This window comes from Trematomus bernacchii, unplaced genomic scaffold (assembly GCF_902827165.1).
Source record: "Trematomus bernacchii unplaced genomic scaffold, fTreBer1.1, whole genome shotgun sequence".
Lineage (NCBI taxonomy): Eukaryota > Metazoa > Chordata > Actinopteri > Perciformes > Nototheniidae > Trematomus > Trematomus bernacchii.
The window spans coordinates 843,166-867,305 of record NW_022987772.1 but is presented as its reverse complement, the minus strand read 5'-3'; the positions used below and the strand labels follow the sequence as shown (position 1 = coordinate 867,305).

The 24,140-nt window shown below is 40.4% G+C and overlaps 2 protein-coding genes across 3 annotated transcripts; both read left to right on the top strand.

Moving 5' to 3' along the window:
- On the top strand, positions 1-23,523 carry LOC117496997 (oncoprotein-induced transcript 3 protein-like). Of its 2 annotated transcripts, none has more exons than XM_034148880.1 (9): positions 1-48; positions 174-317; positions 410-470; positions 597-656; positions 872-1,062; positions 1,317-1,717; positions 2,138-2,237; positions 2,467-2,719; positions 22,935-23,523. In XM_034148880.1, exons 3-8 carry the CDS (start codon positions 446-448, stop codon positions 2,710-2,712), a joined length of 1,023 nt encoding a protein of 340 aa, XP_034004771.1. In that variant the 5' UTR covers positions 1-48; positions 174-317; positions 410-445; the 3' UTR covers positions 2,713-2,719; positions 22,935-23,523. The 2 variants fall into 2 exon arrangements, with proteins under 2 accessions (XP_034004771.1, XP_034004770.1); XM_034148879.1 differs by lacking the exon at positions 22,935-23,523 and adding an exon at positions 4,462-4,810 and having other exon boundaries at positions 2,467-2,659.
- On the top strand, positions 13,528-24,002 carry LOC117496995. Its single transcript, XM_034148877.1, has 14 exons — positions 13,528-13,697; positions 16,152-16,357; positions 16,517-16,654; positions 17,132-17,270; positions 17,362-18,040; positions 19,581-19,722; positions 19,823-19,966; positions 20,059-20,130; positions 20,465-20,523; positions 20,880-21,070; positions 21,458-21,858; positions 22,349-22,448; positions 22,679-22,874; positions 23,530-24,002. Exons 1-14 carry the CDS (start codon positions 13,581-13,583, stop codon positions 23,664-23,666), a joined length of 2,721 nt encoding a protein of 906 aa, XP_034004768.1. The 5' UTR covers positions 13,528-13,580; the 3' UTR covers positions 23,667-24,002.
- The last annotated feature ends 138 nt before the right edge of the window (positions 24,003-24,140 follow it).

Here is a 24,140-nt window from a genome sequence, read left to right as displayed (position 1 = left end):
CAACAAAGAAGTGGAGATCAGAGTTCGAGCACAAGCTTCACATGCAACGTAAGTGAGAATCAACGTGATGAGTATTGCCTTGTGGCGTAAGAACATTATCAGCATTTCTGCGAGTGAGATAACTTCAGCGATAAGGAGGAAATATCTGGTTTCTTTCTTTTGTTTTCACACAGACTACATGATATCATCATCAGTGGGCCACTGAATATCAGAAAGCACAGAAGCACACATGGAGACTTTGTCATAAGGTGGACGCCTGGCCCTGATGATGTGGGGGATCATTACCCAATCTGCTTTGCTGTTGAATCAGTAATCGAGTGAGTGAGCCTTAAATTCATATTCTATTTGATACATTTAGTGTGCATGTGTGTGTGTGTAATACTGATTTAACTTTTCACACATTTTACAGTCCCGCCTCTACCATCCAAAACCTATCACAAGGACCATGTCTACGTCCCAGAATCTCCACAGTAAGTAACAGTTTTATTTTTTAATCAAAATAACAAATTAGGATTTAAAATAATAGAGTCAGAAGCAAATGCCTCCCTAAAAAAAGATAAAATGATTCTAGATAAATCTTCACTGATGCTTTCCAGGTCCGGAATCTTATCAGTCCGAGATGAGGTGCGTTCTGGTGAACATCGGTAAAAGACTAAGTAAGAACGATTTTTGTTTAACGTCAACATTTTATAGTAGAACTACAACTTTTATTATATTTTAACCAAAATGCTAAATTCCATTAGTGGCTTCATCGACTTTTGCAAAGCTGATGTGTTTGGGTAGAATCTTAAACAAAACAACTGCCACCTGTAGACTAGAACCATTAATCTAATGTGTATTTATTTTGTAAACCACTTATCTCTTGCTCTAGTTGAATCGCATGTGACCTGCCATGAGTCCTCAATGACGGTAGAGGTTATCAGATCTTCTCTCCCTGGACTTCATGAGGATCATTTACGCCTCAATGACCCCAGCAACACCGCCTGCAACCTGCAGAGGAACTCCAACATCACGCACATCATTGCGGTCGTACCCCTCAACGCCTGCGGCACTCAGATCGAGGTAACAATCGGGCATCTGTTTCATCACCCGCCGGGTTTTTCTCTAAACTATTGTTGCTTTTTATTAGGAGTTTGATGATTGAACAATTAGAGGGGAAACACCATAAGATCCATAGGGTTTTTTCGGGACATTGTCTTAAGAAATAAAAGAAAGTACAATGACACGTTTGACATTAAAGCATGTAAACAGGTTCTAGTAGAAACCCCAAATACATGTATGAACTTGAACACAATATGTCCCCTTTAACTCTGCAGGAAGATGAGGAAAACTTGGTTCTCAAAAATGAAATCACCACGGTGGACAACGTACACGACCTGATCACCAGGAACCATCTGCTGGAGGTCCAGTTCTACTGCCAGTACCCCAAACGTGGGAACGTGACGCAGGGCTTCACAGCATACAGGAGGAATGTGGTGGTGTGGGATAAAGGCTTTGGATCGTTCACCTACGAGTTTGAGTTCTACCCAGACAGCCAATATAGAAAAATGATTGATCCAGCGCTGTACCCTCTTGAGTACGATGTGACGAAAAGGATCTACATGCAGATAGAGGCCAAATCTACCGTCAACAACACCGAGCTGTTTGTGGAGTCCTGCAGTGCGGCGCCATATGACACCCCCAACTACTGGCCAACATACTCCATCATCGAGAATGGGTAGGCATGAGCACGCCATCGAGTGGCATATCTTTACCAATGCATACATTTACCATTGCATTGATTTTCTTTCATAAGAGAGGTGTGTAACTAAACTGCCCATAGGTGTGAATGAGATGTTTGTAGGCAGTGGATTTATATGGGAATTAATCAGGCAAACACATCCATCTGCAGTCCTTTTATTAATTCAAACTAATAAAAACGATGCATTGGTATGCATTGTTTTTGGTCTACTTTGCTTTCATAGTATGTTTCGAAAAAGGTTGAAAAAGGTATCTCAAAATACACTTAAAGGATGAAATATGGCTATTTGTGTCTGAAGATTTCCTTTTAATACATCAGACACCAAATGTAGCACTGTTTGTGAGGCATGGAGGCAGAGGCAATATTTCTTACATCTTTTTTTTGTTTTTCTGTTAGGTGTACTGTTGATCAGACGGTTCAAGTGCATCTGAAGGCCAACCCCAGAGAGTTCAGGTTCAGCATGGAGGCCTTCCAGTTCATTGGCTTGCACGACCAGGTGAAGAATGAAATATGAGGTTATACTCTGGTGGAGGAACCTCTCTGATCTTTTACTTAATAAAAATAAACAATACCACAGTTTAGGAATACTCTGTTGCAGGTAATGTTCTGGCATTCAAAATGTTATTTAAGTCAAAGTATTGTGGTGTTTCTGACAACAACTCTGCTATTCTGAGAGAAGTCTGTATATCTGCTGATGTAATGACAGCGTGTTGTGTTGCGTTCAGGTGTACATCAGCTGTTCAGTGCTGATGTGTGAGGCAGGGAGCAGCGGCACCAGGTGCTCACAGGGGTGCATCAACTCCCCCCTTACTGGGCATCATCATCATCACCGCAAGAGAGAGGCTCAGAGCGCCAGACACTTCATTTCCCAGGGTCCTCTGCGTTTGAAGAGATCAGCGGAGAGCACCGGGAGCCCAGGTACGTTTTCCCTCAGAACACCTGCCTACTTTGAGGCTACGGTTGAAAAGTGAAAATCAGGTCCTATGTCTTTTTCTAACCACTTTTCCCTGAGGAAATATGTGAAAGAGGATTCATCAGGACTTAGGAAAAGAGACTCCACTGACACTGGCAGACTCTTATGTTACCATACAGCTGACTACTCAGAGCGCATCTTTGGCTCCGTGTATTTTTATCATGTTTTTCGGACTTTATAAACGTACAGTACAACTTGTTTGGATTACACTTCTACATCTACTCCAACTACTACACATGGCCTACACATCTACTCCTAAATTAGAATTGCATTTAAAGAACTGGGGTTTCCTGGTGAAGTGGAGATATAAAGCTGAGTATCATCAGCGAAAAAATGATATTTTACATTATTATGGTTAATTATGTTGCCAAAAGGAAGCATGTAATGTAAATTGTAATGTAAATAGGTGGTGATTTGAATATGTTGTGCAGTATGTACATATATAATGGATTATCAGCTTAAATACATGTGGTAAAACACATGTGTACAGGTATGCAGTTAGTATAATTCATTGTATATACTTTAACATGTACAGGTATATAAAGGGTAGTAAAATAAATGTATTTTCTAGCATGTGTTCATCTATATATAGGCTAGTAATATGATTATGTGAGTAACCAATACAAGTAAAGTTGCAACTGCTTCAACTTTCTTAAACACTGGGGATTTAACAGAGGCAATCAACGTAGCCATTGAAATGTATTACTGTTGTAACTTGTTTGGCCTACACATCTATTCCTATGAAAATCACCATTCGAACATGTTTATTTAAACATGCATAGATTAAAAAACACAACTGGGTAAAAATTGTTAAACTTAATTAAATCATTTTACAGTAGTTAGCATAGTTCTCCTTTTGGTTTAACATATTGTTGAAAGTTACATAAAAGCACTTTGGCAATATATGACATAAAAACATATGATATATAATATTGTAAAATACCTAATAAGCACAGTAACTGACATGATCTGAGTTTTTCTTCACGATTGGTTGTTTCTGTGAGGATCTGCAGTACTTCCTCCTTCTTTGCCACTTCTATGTTTGTTTGTCTTCCTGGCTGGGCGTGGCTGACCTACATTCTGATTCCCGCCAACTCATCTCCACTGCTGTTGTAAATCTCACTGATTGCCACTACTCACCTGCACCTGCTTAAAACCCTGGTTCCCATCCTCAGACTTCGCCAGTTCTTCGTTTATCCTTCAGTGACCTACACACACCTGCCGCTCTGCTTGCCACGTCCAGCCTCCGACTCCTCGTCTGAGTTCCCTCCGTGCTTCCACGCACACCAGCTCATCCAGACTACGTTCGCCAGCTCTGGATTCCCGGCTCTCCTCGTCGGTGTTTCCTCCGTGCCTCCACGCACACCAGCTCATCCAGACTACGTTCGCCAGCTCTGGATTCCCGGCTCTCCTCGTCGGTGTCCTCCGTGCCTCCACGCACACCAGCTCATCCTGTCTACATTCGCCAGCTCTGGATCTCCGGCTCTCCACGCCGGTGCTCCCTCCGTGCATCTCCGCACCTCCGTCTCCCCCTGAGCTATCCAGCTCCACGTCTGTCTTCTCTGAGCTCCTCTCTACACCTTGCCTGTGCCGTGGTCAAATAAAGACTATTGTTTGACACTTCACCACTGTCTCCGTCTAGTGTTTGCGTAGCAGGTTCTCATCTCCAGTCACTTCTCGGGAAGCGTAACAGTTTCTGTGGACAGCCGAATGTTGACATTTAAATTATGCTTCTCTTTTCCTCCAGGGACCCCCATGAATCTGAACCTGGTGTTCATCGTTGGATGTCTTCTTGCAGCCATTGGCATGATCAGTGCAGTGGCCCTGTACAAAGTCAAAGCATCAAAGATCAAATACCAACCGTTGGCCTCTTTTGAAAACTAAAAAAAGCGGCTAGTTGAGAATATCCATTTATTGTTCCTGCCGTATGGGTTAGAAGTGGTTTTAATTGTGGTATTAACCACTGTTTACTGTGTAATCCCATATGGCTTTACAAGTGATTGTTCTTTCATGTACTGCATTATGATTTAAAACTTGATTGAAATGTGTGCCGCCCAATCATAATAATGCTAAATGTCATTATTACATTTTCAGCCTTAACGTCAAGTCATTTATGCTCAATGTCTCAATAAAAACATATTCTCTTAAATCTTCTTTTTGCTTTTGTCCAATTTACTATCTTTTTCTTCTGCACATAAACAAACACATCTTGGATAATCTGGTTTTAAGTTAGTCAAAAATAAATGTTTCTTTACTAAACCTCATTATGTTTTAGAAGTCGTGCAGCAACCGATCAAATGTTAAAGGAGAGGTGTCATGGCCATTTCCACTGATCATAATTCCATTGTTGAGGTCTACTAAAATAGATTTATATTGTGCAATTTTCCAAACTCACATTGGTCTCATACAGCATCTCTGTAAACTACTTGTATTCACTGAATTTCACTCTCTGCCTTTAACGGCTCGTTGTAGCTCCAATAGCTCCAGCCCCCACCCTCCCTGTGAGCACAGTGTGCTCTGATTGGTCGGGACGTTGTGAATCGCGCTGAGCTCCGTGGAGGTGTTGTTTCCTTGTTTAGGATACATAGCGAAACACAGCCAAATTCATCCTGAGCACACACAAACTCACAGTCGAAGTAAAAACAATAAGTGTGGCTTGATATTGAGTAAGAAAAAGGTTGATAAACTCTGTGAGAATGGGTTTGCAGAGAGCTTGACATCATGCCGTACCCGGAAGAATCAAATGGACAATGACGTATCTCCAACGAGGCGTTTTGGGGAGGTATTTTCTGTGTTAGAGTTTTACTCGCTACAGGGTGTACTTTGAGGGTTTTGACTCTGCACACCGTTTACATGCATAAAAACCTTCATAACACACAAGGGGACGGGTAATAACCGGAAAAGCATGACACCTCTCCTTTAACACCTGCAGTAATCATTAAGTAATGAATGTGGTGGAAACTTCTGAAGCAATGGAGATGAAACTCGGAGTTAAGAACCATAAAGCAGCCTCACCAGATTGATTGTGTGACTTGGCTGTGGCTGTAAATGGGTTTGAAAAAACAGCTTAAAACAGTCAAAATATTTGGTCAATTTGACTGGTTGAGGAAGATTATTACCGAGGGTTTGGGACTCAAACAAAATAAGGTAATGTTTGGTATGATAACGTTGAACAGCAGCTTGACTGTATAAGTAATCACAACAGTGATCAAATGAATGACTTAATAGACGCTTTTATCCAAAAGCAACTTACATACATTTAATACTGTGGGCAGAGATGGGGTCGTTACTAAAAAAAGTAATATATTACATATTACATATTACTTTAAAAAAAAGTAATATATTACACTACTTCGTTACTCTCTACATAAAGTAACTCGTTACTTTACTCGTTACTTTACTCGTTACTTTACTCGCAGGGCCGGCCAGCCCCTCCCTACAGGCAGATCACGCAGACTGCTAAAGTTTCAAATGTTCTCTTTAGTTCAGTTTCCATTGTCTGATGTCAAGACTGATCCAGATAGCTCTGACTATGGCTGTCCTCTGTCTCCTGCTATCTGTATTTTGCGCAGTATATCTCTGAACGATGCGATGGTGATTCCACTGTGCAAATGGGCAACATTACCTCTACTATGAAGGATGCTACAAGCCTGTCCATCTCTGCTTTGGTTACCGGTCCTCCAAATTCTAATTTGTGCTGCTTCGGAGTCGGCGGCGGCGCACTCACATCATCCTCACTCTGGGTTCGGGGGTCCTTAGCTATTAGCTTCACCTTAGCATGTGTTCTTTGCAGGTGTTTGTTGAGGTTTGACGTGGTGTTTGCAGCAGTGGATAACAGCTTCTGGCCTGGACACAGTTTGCACCTCACCGTCACATTCCTGTCTATTCTTCGGACGAACTCAAAATAATGGGCATACCTCCACCCCTCGAAAGTTATCGCTGACTCTGCCATGTTTATGCAGCACTGCACGTGGAGATGTGGACGCGCAAGTCGCGCAGATTACGTACATATAAACCTGTGGCGGAAACCCCTTTTGTCTGTCAGTGTGATTATGACTGATTTTATAAAAGTAACGAAGTAACGCGTGTCGGTGCGTTACACTACTCCGTTACCGACAAAAGTAATATTATTACAGTAACGCGTTACTTTGTAACGCGTTACACCCAAGCCCCCAGGAAGTGCGCCGGACTCAGATGAAAATATTCGTGCTGGCCAAACGGCGGTACTACACTTCCTTTTGGTTGCCAGGCCCGGAAACACTTTTTCCCATTGACTTCCATGGGGAAAGAGTGGTCTGTAAATCGTTGGATAATTTTTTTTAAACTAAATAAACTACCCAGTATGAACACTTGTATAGCCCTTATTAAAAACATTCGTTCCTCAAGTTGTAAAAATGTGCTAATAACGTTATTCTGCGAGTTATTTCCCTCTGCATTATGAACGCGCATCTAACCCACGGGACCGCGCCGCCCGGCACGTTCATGTTACGTGTTCAGCACTACATGCGTTTATCTTTACCCATGGATGCACAATAAGAACGGACCCATATCGCCCACGGAGCTATAATAATGGATATATTGCACATGTTTGTTGTAATTCATCATTTGTAAAATATGATACTACATGGGCTGTATGATTAAATCTTGTACCGTAAATGTTGTATTAAATAAAGTTAATATTACCGACGTAGATTAACGTCCCTGTAGCTTCTTATTGCACTAAGAAGCTTATTGCACTGTATATATATATATATATATATATATATATACAGTGCAATAATTCTTTCATGCTAAATGAAGCTCTGTTGCTTGGATATCACTAGATCCTGTTACAGCGTAATATAAAAGTACATAACGATTGATGTGTAAATTAGCATAATTACTAGCTAACCGCTAGCTGCTAACTGCCGCCTCGTTAATATCAAATCTATCATAATAACAAACCATTACCATGCTGTCATGAACGTGCGGTGCTGTTACGTGTACGCAAATTGACGTGCTTGATGTGAACGAGCATTTTGGGGGGCATGGTTAAAGTTGCGCATGCGCTATGAGCGCACATACGGGTACTTCTAAGGCATGCCGGGTAATCTGTGACGTTTCGCTCTCTCAAAAGTTGGGCCATTTTATCATCATGCGCGAATGAGCAACTCTCATAGGAATGAATGAGGCCCCGCCTCCCACGCTGTATCCAGTTCTTATTATACATCCATGGTTACACCCAACTCTGACTGTGGGCCATCCCCACTGTGGCAATTTGGGGTGAAGTGTCTTGCCCAAGGACACAGCTGAATGTTTACTGCAGCGTGATTTGAACCAGTGCCCAAATGTTTCACCCATTACTATAATGAAGATGAGAAGAGAAGTTTGAATCACTTGATTTGGTTTTCTAGTAACTTGATAAATATGGCCGGTTTGCAATGTCAAACAACACCAGACCTGAGTCCTGGTGGAAAATAAGTGGCCATTGTTCCTCCTGTCAAGTTATCACCTTCATCTATTGAATCAGACCATGTTGCATAACTGGTTCCACAACATTTCACTGTAAATGCTTGAAAACACCCACAACGATAACAAAGCATAACATTTGATGATAAAGAACATTTGCTGGCAGCGTGTTGACATATTGTTGTCATTGCGAATGCTAAGGAATCGAAACCGTAGGCACATCTATTATTGTGTAAGAGCACTTTAAAATGACCCCGGTGGCCTCAGGCCGGGACTCTTGTCTGGCATGTCAATTTTGGAGCAGATCAGACAATGTTTAGCCGATGTTTAAATCATCTAAAATGAGCCGTTTCTCATTTTTCTGATTTCCTCCTCCTCGCCTCCTCGACTCCTCGACTCCTCGACTCCTCGGTCCTCCGGTAGTGACCCGGAAATCGATGTCAGCACGCCATCTTGAAGGACATCTAATTTCTCTAATTGCACAGAGCCCGAGGGGGGGTCGCAAGGTTTTTTTTTTTTAAATTACAATTTATTTTTAAATATTATTATTATTTGTATTATTATTATTATTATTATTATTATTATTATTATTATTATTATTATTATTATTATTATTATTATTATTATTATTATTATTAATAACGTGTACATAGACATTTTTCAGGGGCGGACTGGTCATCAGTAGAATTTCCCCGCAGCGAGGTTCCCCCCCGGTTGACAATTCACTAGCACCCCCCTTCCGTTGGGGGTCGCCAGTCTCTGGCACTGTTATTTCGGGGGTCGCGGGTTGAAAAGTTTGGGAACCCCTGCTCTATATGACCCCCATGTGACCTGACCATGGATTGTCATGAGCAAATGACAGCACCAGAGAACGATAAGCGGTGGGCATTAAGAAAGAGTTTAGTCTCCTTGCGGGGCCGTGATGAACTCCTCCCTGTTGGGTGGCAGTTTCCGATGCTCGGAAAGTTGTGAAATTTGCACGGACGTCAGGTCTGGTGCAGAAAAGATAAAATGCATTGGAATTGCTCAAAAGTTGAAAGCTGGCTGTCTAGCGCCCCCTATGAAAATCAAATATTCGAACAATTCTGAAGCGTGCAACCTAAGTCCGATTGACCTAAAATTAGGAACACATATCCGGCTGGAGCTGCTCTACAAAAAAGCCTCAAGAGCCCCTAAGCTCCGCCTACTTATATGTTGTGCTAATTAGCATAATGCTAAAAACAGTTAAATATGTATCTAAATCTCTATGTTTTGTCTATTAACACACCACATTTGTCATGCATCATCAGCGGGGGGTCAAATATGTATCCATAAGAAATGTGCAAGGTCAGTACAAAAACATGGCCGCCATTAATCAAAACGTCTTTGCAAAAAGGCATGGCATAGAAAGAAATACTCATAACTTATCAACGATTTATCCAATTATCACACATTTTGGTGGATATGTTCAGTTTGTCTTGGAAGATAGGCATACCAAAGCATTTTCATCCTGGTCCATAGGGGGCTGATTATTTTTATTAAAACAGCTCAGTAGTAGTGTTAATTTCGTCAGCTATTTTTTTATTTAGTTTTAGTCTTAGTGTCCTGTGTAGTCCTGTGTTCAATTTCCTTTTTAGTTTTAGTCATATTTAGTCACCTTCATCCTGTTTTTATTTAGTCAAGTTTTAGTCGACTAAAAGTCTGAGCATTTTAGTCTTATTTTAGTCAAAGAAAACGAATTATTTTTGTCTACTTTTTGTCAATGAAAACTGTTGAGTCTTTTTTAGTCATCAGATTATATAGAACATTTCAGTCAAACTAGCCAAAACCAATAATTTGTCATTTTAGTCAAACTTATTTCACAATAAGATTATATCTTGTCCTTATTTGATGAAAAACACTGGTTGAATGATTAAGAAAGGAGCTTTGCAGAGAGTATCTGGTCAGGTTTGTGGTGTTTTTACCAGCTGTGTTATGGCCACATTGCTTCCCTTCTGATAAAACAATGCATTCGCTTTTTTTCTCCGCCTCATTGTAGCGAAAATGGGCCCAAATATCACATTGTTTCTTTCTCCCAAGCAGTGGTGGCGTTAGACTTTTTCGTTGTCAGTCATTTTGACGGACAGGATCGTAACATTTCCGTCATAATCCATTATTACCTGTCGAGTCTGTACACAACAACCTGGTCTCACCAGAATGCGTGACTCCACCACGACTCCTTAACACCGCAGTGCGTGGTGGAGTCACGAACTTTGCTAGATTTACGTGTCTGCACCACGCAAACAACCCCAATGTAAAGTGAATGAGGCTCCTTTGTCGTGGTGCACACACGCATTTCTACAACGTCCCGCAGTGAGCTTTTATTCTATAAAACGTTTTTAAAATCTACTTTATAGCTTCTAGTAACTCACGGGAGGCTTCTTTTATTTTATTTGTATTCATAATCATTTTTATTTTTCGTCAGAATGTATTATGGTGCATTATTTACCAATTTTTTTTCTCAAAAAACAGTGCATTGTGTGTAATACAACTGTGATTTTTATTAAATTAGTTAGTTTTTAAGGAAGGCCAGAGCTTCAGCTGTGTCAAATAGATTGTTCCCTTTAGTTAACGTTATTTAAAAGATAATTATATTCCTATTTGATCATGTCCCCTTTATTGTATTACGGACCCAAAGAGCGATGAGCGTCCATTCCCATTGGATAACGGAGGATTTTACACCCGGAAGTAAGTATTCTCCTTACTGTCGATTGATTTTATTTACAGTGATATCTGCACTACTCATCGACTCAAAAACACCAGATTATCCTTGTTAATTACACAACATTGATTGGTTTAAATTGTGTGCAATGCTTTTGTATTTTCCCCTTTCGATTCGGAGAAACAAATATTTGTTCGTAGTGTATGAATGGCAGAAGACACTACACTACCCAGAATCCTCAGCTATGGGACTACACCATGTGCTTAGAACGTGTCCTACCCCCCCCCCCCCCCCCCCCCCCCTTAGGTCACAGGCTCCTCCAACAGTGCAACACAATAAAACAGATACACAGACAAAATAGTGCAGTAAATACAAAAATAAAAATAGTAAAATAGTAAAAAGTGAAATAGTGCAATAAGAGTCTATATACAAGTGATTGAATATGATATATTAGATAAATAATTTCTAAGTAGCAGCCAGATTAATGTTATGGATGTTGTTTCAAAGTTCAGGTGTTTAATAGTCTTATGGCCTGTGGGATGAAGCTGTCCCTGAGTCTGGTGGTTTTAGTCCGGATGCTGCAGTACCGCCTGCCAGACGGCAGCAGACAGAACAGTTTGTGGCTGGGGTGATGGGGGTCTTTTATAATCCTGAGGGCTTTCTTTAAGGTTAACCTGGTATTTTTACTCCACTACATTTATTGTAGTTACTTTACAGATTTGGATTAATGATGTGAAATATAAACAACCCTTAAATCAGACTTTAGTTACACCTGAGTAAAATTCAGTGAAGGTGATTGTCAAGTGCCAACAATCAGGCGAGATATTTGGTAGTGGGTGCTTGAGAAGGCTAAATATTTATCTGCAGATCCCTATAAAGTATATTCATTACTCGTTATTCTCTACTAATAGTTAATTAAAAACTGTATATAATGGCTATTTTGCACATCCCTTTCAAGATTTCAAGATTTTCTAAGGTTCATTGACATATCATACACAACTACGGTGTAGTTATGCAATGAATGAAAAACTTGGGTCACAGGTTCCTCACCAGTGCATTACAAGACATCTATCGATATCTGTGTACCTCCACCATTAAACATATTCTGCACATTTCTTATACTATCTACATACATCTTATAAGAGTATAATTAATATGTATAATATCAGTTAAAATAAGTGCTTCAACATAGTTAACATTGCAGGAAAGTTGATTGTCAAGTTCCAAAACAAACCATGCAATATATTAGACGTTAAGTACTTTGTCAGGCTTAGTATCTGTAGATACCCCCAAAGCTTTTTTCTTATTTAAAAGAAGACCTTAACCTAAAGTATTCTTTAATGTTTAAATAAAGCCTTATTAGTTTGTCTGTTTTGCACATCCTCCTATCAGGCACTAAACTGTTTTATTGTAGAGATCACTTACAGTATCTTCTTGATATTTTCTATTCTATATTATTTATATCATTGACCTTCCACTTTCCCACTATATTAAGAGTATGTACTCTTAATATTTAAATGTTTTCATCAAATATAACACATTCAAAAGTGCTTTACAAAAATGAAAGACATTAAGAAAAAGGCATTTTAAAACAGTCATTAAAAAGCAACACAATCTACCTGCATTGCAATTACTCTAAACGTGTAATAACGTGCTTTAACCAGTAGGAGGTGCGGGTTAAAAAGTTGTCAAGTTTACAGTGTTAACAAAATAAAATATACTGCTGTTTCTGGTTTAGTTTACGACGGATATATTTTGTTATTGTTTTGATATTTGTAACACAAAAGCGATGTAAAAAACCCACAGCAACACAGAAAAGATGGTGTTAACATGACCCAGCGGTCTAGTAGTTAATAAAAAACAATAATATCAAAACAAATGATTACTACTAACTTTATTGTGAAATTAAAACCGAACGGTAAAAGAATAGTTTCCGGTCTATTCTGAGGCCCGATCTCTGTAGATAAATAAAGAACTACGACAGATGTGTAATGTTTAATGCAGCCAAACCATTCATTACAATGCATTCATGTGATGACTTTCAAAGAGTAAAGCAAGCACTGCTGAATAAAGTATGTCACGCATTCTGGTGAGACCAGGTTGGTACACAACTCGTCACTCACTCACGCTGACGGGGGGGGGTATTCGGTTAACGCGACCACTCCTCCCAAGCCCTGTTGTTGCCATTTTATTTTCTGTTAAATAAGGTTAGTTAGACCATGAGTTAGACCCGAGTCTTCCTGACAGTTCACTGCCGCTGGCCCGGTGTAATTCAAATGTGCCGCCGCGCGCAGCACAGACACACAGCTGCAAATCAGAGAAATGAGAAACGGCTCATTTTAGAGGATTTAAACATTGGCTAAACATTGTCTGATCTGCTCCAAAATTGACATGCCAGACAAGAGTCACGGCCTTAGGCCACCGGGGTCATTTTAAAGTGCTCTTACACTATAATAGATATGCTTACGGTTTCGATTCCTTAGCATTCACAATGACAAAAATATGTCAACACGCTGCCAGCAAATGTTCATTATCATCAAATGTTATGCTTTGTTATCGTTGTGGGTGTATTAAAGCATTTACAGTGAAATGTTGTGGAACCAGTTATGCAGCTGGTCTGATTCAATAGATGAAGGTCATAACTTGGAAGGAGGAACCATGGCCAGGTGTGTATAAAAGGATGCTGCAGGTGGATGTGAGCAGCAGATACTTGGAGACAGAGGTGAATTCGGGAAAAGATGGCCGCCGCTCTGCTGCTCCTGCTTCAGCTGGTCTCACTGGCGTCTGCATCACATCACTACGGTGGAACCGTGACCTATAGCTACAAAGGAAGAAACCCCGATGGATCATTTAGGGTGAGAGAAACTACTTTTAAACTTTTGCATCAGTTTATAATTAACTAATTTATTCATATTTATGCCGTTGTTATTTTTACACTCACTTCTGTTAAAGTTTTTGCCATACATTAAATATCCTTTATTTAACCAGGTAAAAAGACTCATTGAGATTAAAATCTCTTTTCCAAGAGTGACCTGGCCAAGAAGAGCAGCATGAACGAAGTTACAACAGATAAAACACAGACAAGACAGGCAGACAAATACAGCTGTAAAACACAAATAAATTAACCAGTCAATATGCGAAATAAAACAAACTATTAAAAATCATTAAAAACTGGCAACATTTAAAACGATTTTAGGAGATACGAGCACTCACATCTACCAATGGTGTCGTGTTCTCTGTCCTTTAAGATGGACCTGAATTCCCCCATAGTGATTAAATCTGAGAGTTTCATCTCCTTCTGTACATTGTTCCAAGCTGTGGGGGCAGCATATTTAAAAGCTGTTTTAACCAGTTTTGTTCTCACTGTAGGAACCAGCATCTGAATAAAATATTGGGAGCGCAGGCCATATAGACTTTCTCTTTGACACATATATGTGCAAATGTAGGAGGGAACCAACCCAAGCAGAGATTTATAAATAAAACCCAACCAATGGGAAAGTCTGCGAGCAGACAAAGATGGCCAATTAGCAGCAGCATATAAAGTGCAATGGTGTACTCGATATCCACATCCAGTAATAAATCGTAAGGCACAATGGTACACAGTATCCAAGCTCTTTAGGCACTGGTCGGAGGCATTCATGTATAGCAGATCACCATAATCTAATACAGGTAAAAACGTTGCAGATATCAAATGTTTCCTTGTCTGAAAAGAGAAACAGGATTTATTTCTGTAAAAGAAACCTAATTTTATTTTTAGCTTTGAAACAACATTTTCCGTGTGTAACTTGAAAGACAAGTTCTGTTCAATAAGAAATCCCAGATATTTGTAAGTAGTGACCCTCTCAATGTCAGTCCCTTGAGCAGTACAAATCTTGGGTAGAATAGAAGGTCACTTTTTGCCATCGAAAATATCATCACTTTGGATTTTTCTGCATTTAATACCAACTTTAGTTGATATAAATGGGTTTGTATGACATCAAAGGCAGACTGGAGGAAATCTAGACTTTGCTCTATAGAAGAGGAGGAACAATAAATAACAGTATCATCTGCATAAAAATGGTAAGAAGCATTTGCTAAATTATTACATAGGTTATTTACATATATGGTAAAAATAATCGGTCCTAATATGGAACCTTGTGGCACACCCTTTGCTATCGGGAGGAAGGAAGAAGAGGACCCAGAAAATTAGACGCATTGGGTTCTCGCTGATAAATAATTTTAAAACCAACCTACAGTATGCTTAGATAAGCCGATACTGTGAAGTCTTTCCGCCAGGATGGTATGATCAACTGTGTCAAACGCCTTTGACAAATCAATAAATAGAGCTGCACAATACTTTTTACAGTCCAATGCCTCAATTATGTTGTTCACCCCTTTAATAGCAGCAGTTGTTGTGCTGTGTTGTTTTCTAAAACCGGATTGGTGCTCTGACAAAATATAATTTGTGTCCAAGAATAATTTAAGTTGTTCACTGAGAAGCTTTTCAAGGACCTTCGCTACAACACATCATTTTGAAATTGGCCTATAATTATTAACAGATGAGGGATCCCCTCCTTTCACTAAAGGAAGAACATATGCAGATTTCCATATGTTAGGTATCTCATTGTTGGAAAGAGATAAATTAAAAAGATAAGTAAGCGGCTCAGCTATAAAGTCTGCAGCTAATTTAAGAAAATGAGGAGGAAGTTTGTCCGGACCTGCCGATTTGTGTGGATCCAGATTGCAATGCTTTATGGACCTCTATCGCCTCGATAAAAGTTAAATTGAATGGCTGAGCCACGGGATGGGATGGAGGTGGTGAGGAATCAACGTTCTGTTCAGGGTCCGAATGTAGGGACTCAAACAAAGAACTAAGAAAGAAAGAAAATGTTAATTAAAGCAGTTGAGAATGGCCGATTTGTCAGTGAGAGTTTGCGAGTCTGTAACAATGCAGGCTGGTAATTTATTTTTAGTTTCTGTTCCAAATGAGTTTTTTATTACATTATAATTCTAGTAAAAGCCTCATGAAAATAATCCCATGCCAGTTCAACATCACTAATGAGATAGATCTTGTTCCAATCAAAATCCCACAGGTCATGAAAAAATGCTTGCTCGCAGAAATGTTTAAAATCACGTTTAAAAACTATTTGTGGTCTTGTTTTTGGAAGCTTAGCTTGCAAAAACTTACATTAAATATAGTTTACCTCAATGTTTTCTTTTAATTGTGTTGTCTAGCTTGTTACCTCGATTGGTATATGTCAAAGCACAACATACATTGGAAATAGTGATACAAATATGCATTAATATTATTCTTTTTATTTTTTTCAAAGGTGGACTTTCGCGACAGGGCGACCTATGATGGGTGTCAGTACTCCCATTACCAAACATGTAGCACTGGCAACTGTGGCTATGTCACTAATCAACAGAGAGGCATAACTGACAGGAGCACCAATGCACCGCAAAGCAACAGACAATGGTGTGAAACAGAAACAGTTCAACAAAGAAAAGTCCCAACTGACAAACCTTTTCAGCTGAGGTGAGCTTTTTCTCTGACTCAAATCCTGCTAATGTTATATTTGTGGAGTCTCCAGAATTGCATTGGAAACACTTGTATTTGTTGTTTTGATGCTTATCCTATAATAATAAATAAAAACAAGCAGCTGTATAATGCAGTATTTGTTTGCACACCTAACAGGGCAAGTAGCTGTTGTTGGATCCCAACACGTAACGGGGTTTCAGGTTGGAGATTTCAAACTCAAGTAGATTTGGGATCAAGATCTGACACTGGCAAACCAAACAGATCCCCAGACATTGCCATTCTACCTTTCCTTCGGTAAGCTCCTTCTTTATTTTGTTGTTTGATTAAATCGCTCTGTATCATGAAGGTGCAGTCCTGCAGACAGTTTCTGCTCTGCACTCACAAAGTAAAGTAACAACATGTGTGTTAACCTTTACAGTTCTGCCTTATCCTGGGCTGAAACCTCTTTCCCAAAACAGTTGTTAGATGATTGCTTTACAATTGCCTCTATGTAATAACTGTGTCTACTGCTTCCATTCATTTGAATGAAATTATAGTCATTAAAAAAAGGTCAACTCGCGTTGTGTTTATTCTTTGAAAAGGTTGTGTAATATGCATATTAGTATCAATTTAAATTATTTGAGGGTGGGTTTGGCGCCACCCTAAAAGAAGTCACTGTGGCCGTGCTTACTCTACTACCTCACATGTGCAGTTATAACTCTGATTGTTTAATCCTTTTGGGTTTTATGGGCAGAACAGTGTTCCTCACTCTTGTTAATGTGTCCTTTCAAGAGTTCCCCAGAACTGCCCACGGACCTACAAGCTGATGTCCTTCGACGCTGATGGCGACACAGTTCGCTGCAGATATGGAAATATCAGAAATATAGAGTGCAGCGGATGTAACCAACCTTCAGGTTTTATCTTGGATCAGGTTTGTAAATTAAAAATCAATTTCCTTATGCATTTTCCAATACCCGACTGAGCCTTTGCCTCACTAAATGTCTGAATGTTTACATTGTTAGGGTTCTTGCTCCTTACACTACCGCAATGCCATCGCCAACCCAAGTGTTTTTGGATTTGAGTTGGTGGTGGAGGACTTCCCGGAAAGGCCCATCTCTCTGTCCTACACCGATGGAACCCAATCCTACAAGGCTCCACTGATTCCCATGAGGCATAAACGATCCTACTACCACACATATCCTCCCACGACTTCAGCACCAATCACGACTCCAGCACCAAACACTATGGTACCAGCAACACACTCATGGTGGTGGTGGTATCATCATACACCTCCAGCACCGACCACGACTGCTGCACCAACCACAACCCCATGGTGGTGGTGGCATCATCCAGCTCCAGCACCGACCACGACTGCAGCACCAACCACAACCCCATGGTGGTGGTGGTATCATCATTCACCTCCAGCACCAACCACGACCTCAGCACCAACCACAACCCCATGGTGGTGGTGGTATCATCATCCAGCTCCATCACCGACCACGACTGCAGCACCAACCACAACCCCATGGTGGTGGTGGTATCATCATCCAACTCCAGCAACAACTACACGTCAGACACCAGCCCCACCTATACCCACATACTGGCCGTGGCTGCATACAACTCCAACCACAACAGACAACCGACACCTGCATGGCACCACGCCTCCTCTCAGTAAACTGCCTTTGCAATTCTCCTTTCTTGGTGAGTCAGGTTTTATTTGTCCTCAATTAGTCAGTCCATACTTACAGAAAAGCTGTTGCTGCACTGCCTTCAATGGGTGTAACCTGTCATGCACCTCTTGCAGCTCTAGTGACAACTTAATGTGCAACGTCTTATTTTTTGTTCTACATTTTGGTTCTAAATACATTCTTTAGCATAAGAAGTAAGTACATGTTCTACACCTGCATAGAGACATTTTAGTTGTTCTGAAAACCTAAAGGCCCGGACACACCAAACCGATTTTGGCCGTCGATGGGCGTCAGGCCGACGATGAGTCGACACGACCTACTCAGATTGGTGTGTCCCGCACCGTTGTGTCTTTTCAGCCGTGCCGACACCTTTTTGGCCGAAAACCCACCGATTAAACATGTCGAATTTGTGGGCAGTCGACCAAAGGCAGTCGGCAAAAGAAATCACTCTGATTGGCTGTTCAGCTTAGCGAATCAGTGCATGAGAAGCAAAACGGAAGTGAGGGACCCAAACAAACTATTAAGAAGGCAAATCTGAGATTTCATTTAACTCCAGCTCTCGACACAGGTTCGGGAAAGCCCCATGAGCTTCTCGTTGTAGAGTGAAAATGGAACGCACACGCTATTTGTTGTTTGTTTATATCACGCAGTCTGTTCTTCTTCTCTCGGTTATCACGCAGTCTGTCTTCCGGTTGTTGCCTCTTTTGAATGACGAATACACACTACCGCTGTCTGCTGGTAAGGAGAGTTATTGCCACTCACGCATGCGCAGTTCATACTTGCTTCTTGGCCGTCGGCTGAAGTCTTTGCGGTGTGTTCCAGTGCGACACATGGCCAAGACGAAGAGACGCGAGGCGACACAACAGTCGGTGGTCCGTCTGTGTCAGTTATTTGGTGTTGGTGTGTCCGGGCCTTAACCCTAACCCTTAGGTGAGGTTGACTCACAATTATGGATTTGCGATTTTCCTTAGGTTTCTTAGGTTTATGCAAATACATTAACGGCTCTTTCAGGTTAAAAAAATAGGAATGTTAGGGATTAGGGTTGTGAAATTTATAAATCGGGAAAAATGCCAGGATTGTTGGATTTTTTAAATGTTTTTTATTTACAAAGCCGTATTTTGAAGCAGTCGTTTTTGATTTCTTTCAAGTGTTTTATAGCGCCATCTGGTGGAATTTTGTTTTTTTATAACATTTTCAAAATGTTGTCTATGTGTCGGTGCCTTAACAAGAGGCCAGAATCAAGGAGCTAACAATTCTGGTTTTGAAGATGGGCTTCATTTGAAAATGAATGGGGGTGCGGTAAAATGTCAGGAATAATACGGCCTCACAGCGTTCTGCAACAATCTGCACAAACTAGTGGAAGGCCGTAATTGTAACATAGCAATTTTTGTATTTCCCTCTTCAAAACCCTAACCTGTAGATATTTTGCCTTTGACAGCTAATGAATATAATCTGCTGTGACAGCTTTGATGTTTTGAGCCACATTTACTGACAAAGTGGTTGTAAGAACTGATCAAGAACTCTTAAAGAACTGTTGCACTTTTTAACTGCAGTGGACCCACCTGCTCCCTCGTGTGTTGATGGACTCTACTTGCCAAAGTTTGTGCACCCAACACCTGAAAATGGACAACACATCAATGCCGAGGTCAACAAAGAAGTGGAGATCAGAGTCCGAGCACAAGCTTCACATGCAACGTAAGTGAGAATCGTCAGAACATTATCAGCATTTCTGCTAGTGAGATAACTTCAGCGATGAGGAGGAAATATCTGGTTTCTTTCTTTTGTTTTCACACAGACTACATGATATCATCATCAGTGGGCCACTGAATATCACCAAGCACAGAAGCACACATGGAGACTTTGTCATTAGGTGGACGCCTGGCCCTGATGATGTGGGGGATCATTACCCAATCTGCTTTGCTGTTGAATCAGTAATCGAGTGAGTGAGCCTTACATTTATTTTCTATTTGATACATTTAGTATGCATTTGTGTGTGTTAAATATTGATTTCACTTTTCACACATTTTACAGTCCCGCCTCTACTCTCCCCCCTCAAACCACAATTTATTACGGTTACCATTTGCACGTCACCCAATCTCCACAGTAAGTAACAGTTTGATATTTTTTTTAAAACTTAAAAAGCTATGAACGACTAAGAATCATATTAGGATTTAAAGAATACAGAAGTCAGATGCAAATGTGTTTAAAAAGTTAGAAATCCCAATTGATGATTGCTTCTGCCAGAGACATTGACATAAACAAATACATCATCTGCATATTGATTTTAGTGAGTATGAGGTTGAAGTTACCTCCAATTCAAACACCTGTGATGGTTTGATAAGACATTTCTGCCTTACTGAATGAGTAACAGGCATTACTCCTTAAAAAAAATAAGAAAATGGTTCAAGATAAATCTTTGGTCACTGATGCTTTTCAGGTCCGGCATCTATCAGTCCGAGATGAGGTGCGTTCTGGTGAACATCGGTAAAAGACGAGGTAAGAGCGATTTTTGTTTAATGTCAACATTTTATAGTAGAACTACAACTGAAAAAGTTAAATGTCAAAATGTTAAATTCCATTAGTCGCTTCATGGACTTTTGCAAGGCCGTTGTGTTTGATCAAATCAAACCCATTACTGTAGGCGAAAAACACTGTGCATGTCCTGAATTTATATGAACTGAAACCTTTCTTTTTGGTGAAACAATATTTAAGGAGCAAACAAGTCAATATAAATCTTTGTTAACTAGCTTTGCAGTCTTCTTCTTGTCTGTTCTGGAGCGTTACTGCCACCTGTAGACTAGCCATTAGTGTAATGTGTATTTATTTTGTAAACTATTTATCTCTTGCTCTAGTTGAATCCCGTGTGACCTGCCATGAGTCCTCAATGACGGTAGAGGTTAACAGATCTTCTCTCCCTGGACTTCATGAGGATCATTTACGCCTCAACGACCCCAGCAACACGGCCTGCAACCTGCAGATGAACTCTAACAGCACGCACATCATCGCCATCGTACCCCTCAACGCCTGCGGCACTCAGATCGAGGTAACAATAGGGCATCTGTTTCATCACCCGCCGGGTTTTTCTCCAAACTACTTTTTATTAGGAGTATGAAAAACTCAGTTATTAGTGCTTGTGCAGACAAATGTGGGTATCAGGGGTGCCTTCCAACCTGCCTAGGAAAGAAACACATTCAGGAAAACTACAAAAGTCAGTTTAACCAACAAAAAAAATGCAAAATGCAAAAGTTCACAACAACTCATAAAATTGCTTGAAACTGTTGCCTCATTTTTTAAGTTTTACCAAAGTAACAGTTTTTATATAGTATAAGTACAATTACACGTTTTTTTAATGTTTTTGTAAACAGGTTGTAGTAGAAATCACAAATACACATATGAACGTGAACACAATATGTCCCCTTTACCTCTGCAGGAAGATGAGGAAAACCTGGTTTTCAAAAATGAAATCACCACGGTGGACAACGTACACGACCTGATCACCAGGAACCACCTGCTGGAGGTTCAGTTCTACTGCCAGTACCCCAAACGTGGGAACGTGTCGCAGGGCTTCACAGCACACAGGAGGAATGTGGTGGTGTGGGATAAAGGCTTTGGATCGTTCACCTACGAGTTTGAGTTCTACCCAGACAGCCAATATAGACAAATGATTGATCCAGGACTGTACCCTCTGGAGTACGATGTGAAGAACAGGATCTACATGCAGATAGAGGCCAAATCTACCGTCAACAACACCGAGCTGTTTGTGGAATCCTGCAGCGCGGCGCCATATGACACCCCCAACTACTGGCCAACATACTCCATCATCGAGAATGGGTAGGCATGAGCACGCCATCTAGTGGCAACAGGGGACATAACTATGCATTGAGAAAGATGTGCTATGTCAGAGGTTTGTAACTAAACTGCCCGTAGGTGGCAATGAGATGTTTTCAGGCATTGGATTAATATGGGATTTAATCAGGCAAAACAATTATTATTATTATAGTCTTTATTGAACAAGGACCATAAATACAAATACACTAATCTCAAAAAGAGAACATTTATGCTTGCTTTTAACTCATTTCCATCTGCAGTCCTCCATCAGGTACACACTTTTGTGCATTCAAAAATGAAACTGTTTTTTTCCAATTTAAAAAAAAAGGCATCCAAATATACTCTACGCCAAATGTGGCTATTAGTGTCTGAATGTATTTCCTTTTAATGTATCAAAATTAGCATTAGATTGGCAATTTTAGCGATTACCAATTGTGAGGCATGGACTCACAGAAGCAATATTTCTTAACTTTTCTTTTTGTTGTTACTGTAGGTGTAATTTGGACCAAACGGTTCAGGTGCATCCGAGCGCCAACCAGGGACAGTTCAGGTTCAGCATGGAGGCCTTCAAATTCATCGGCTTGCACGACCAGGTGAACTATCTAATATGTGGCTATACTCTCTGATCTTTTACTTAATACAAATAATTAATACCACAGTGTAGGAATACTCTGTTGCATGTAGTCTGGCATTTTTACTAAATTAAAAGTACAACGTGTCAATATATCTTGTCTTTGATCCAACCACAGCTCTGTTATTTCTCCACTTGAAGAAAAGTCTGTATATCTGCTGATGTAATGACAGCGTGTTGTGTTGCATTCAGGTGTACATCAGCTGTTCAGTGCTGATGTGTGAGGCAGGGAGCAGCGGCACAAGGTGCTCACAGGGGTGCATCAACTCCCCCCTTACTGGGCATCATCATCACCGCAAGAGAGAGGCCATCACTCAGAGCGCCAGGCACTTCATTTCCCAGGGTCCTCTGCGTTTGAAGAGATCAGCGGAGAGCACCGGGAGCCCAGGTACGTTTTCCCTCAGAACACCTGCCTACTTTGAGGCTACGGTTGAAAAGTGAAAATCAGGTCCTATGTCTTTTCCTAACCACTTTTCCTTAACGGGACTTCTGGAACATAGTGACATCACTATGTAACACTTGTGCTCCTATTGGCTGGCGCTGCAACACATTCTATGTGATAGGCTAAGGGGCGGTCATCTCTAAGTGGTTGAACAATCACAACAGAGCTGGCCAGCTAACCAATCAGAGCAGACTGTGCTCTGGTTTCAGACAGAGGGTGAAAAGAGGTACTGCAGCACAGGCAGAATGAGACAAATAAAGATATTTTTGAACATTAAAGCATGGAGACATGTCCCAGTAGAGACACTAGATACTGATATGAGAATGAGCAGATTAGGTTCTAACCTTAGTGTAAAACTTGATGGGCCTTAGGTATTGTGGGACAGGATTTTCCAGTGTATCCTAAAGGAGATATTAAGCATTGAAGCTCCTTTCCTATCATTGATATTTTAAAAAGCTGTTTTTATGGATGCCACTTAGGAACTCGGGTCATTTCACTCTGTAAGGAACCTTCCTGAACTAATAAGACAATTCGACCACGTCCTCTGAGGAGTTAGTCTTTGGAAATGTCAAATTAAAATAATGCTTTTCTTTCTCTCCAGTGACCCCCCTGAATCTGAACCTGGTGTTCATCGTTGGATGTCTTCTTGCAGCCGTTGGCATGATCAGTGCAGTGGCCCTGTACAAAGTCAGAGCATCAAAGGTCAAATACCAACCGTTGCCCTCTTTTGAAAACTAAGAAAGCGGCCATTTGAGAATACCCATTTTTTTATCGGTTGCATTTGACTACATTAAGCTTCTTGTTTTTTAATGCTATCATATAATGAGTCTTCATTGGTGCCTTATGGGTTATAAGTGGTGTTTATTGTGGTGTTAACCACTGTTTACAGTGTAATCCTATGTAGCTTCACAAGTGATTCTTCTATCATGTACTCCATTACAATTTAAAACTTGATTGATATGTGTATCCAATCATTATAATGCTTAATGCTAATAGTACATGTCAAACTTCATTGTTCCGCCTTATCCTAACTCATTTAGGCTTAATGTATCAATAAAAACTCTCTCAAATCTCTTTTGCTTTTGTCCAATTTATTTCTCTTTCTCTCTTGCACCAAACACACATCTTGGATAGTTTATTTATTATAATACAAATGGCATTATTTGTAATGCTTTCCTGTTACTGAACCTCATTATTACCCTTTAGTGTGCA

Excerpts from the sequence above, each read along its gene's own strand:
- LOC117496997 (XM_034148879.1), top strand. The coding sequence starts at position 446 with ATGTCTACGTCCCAGAATCTCCACA. Across the intron at positions 1,063-1,316 it reads CCTGCGGCACTCAGATCGAG|GAAGATGAGGAAAACTTGGT; the intron begins GTAACAATCGGG and ends TTAACTCTGCAG. Across the intron at positions 2,660-4,461 it reads GGAGAGCACCGGGAGCCCAG|GGACCCCCATGAATCTGAAC; the intron begins GTACGTTTTCCC and ends CTTTTCCTCCAG.
- LOC117496995 (XM_034148877.1), top strand. The coding sequence starts at position 13,581 with ATGGCCGCCGCTCTGCTGCTCCTGCTTCAGCTGGTCTCACTGGCGTCT. Across the intron at positions 18,041-19,580 it reads TTTGCAATTCTCCTTTCTTG|TGGACCCACCTGCTCCCTCG; the intron begins GTGAGTCAGGTT and ends TTTTAACTGCAG. Across the intron at positions 21,859-22,348 it reads TACTCCATCATCGAGAATGG|GTGTAATTTGGACCAAACGG; the intron begins GTAGGCATGAGC and ends TTGTTACTGTAG.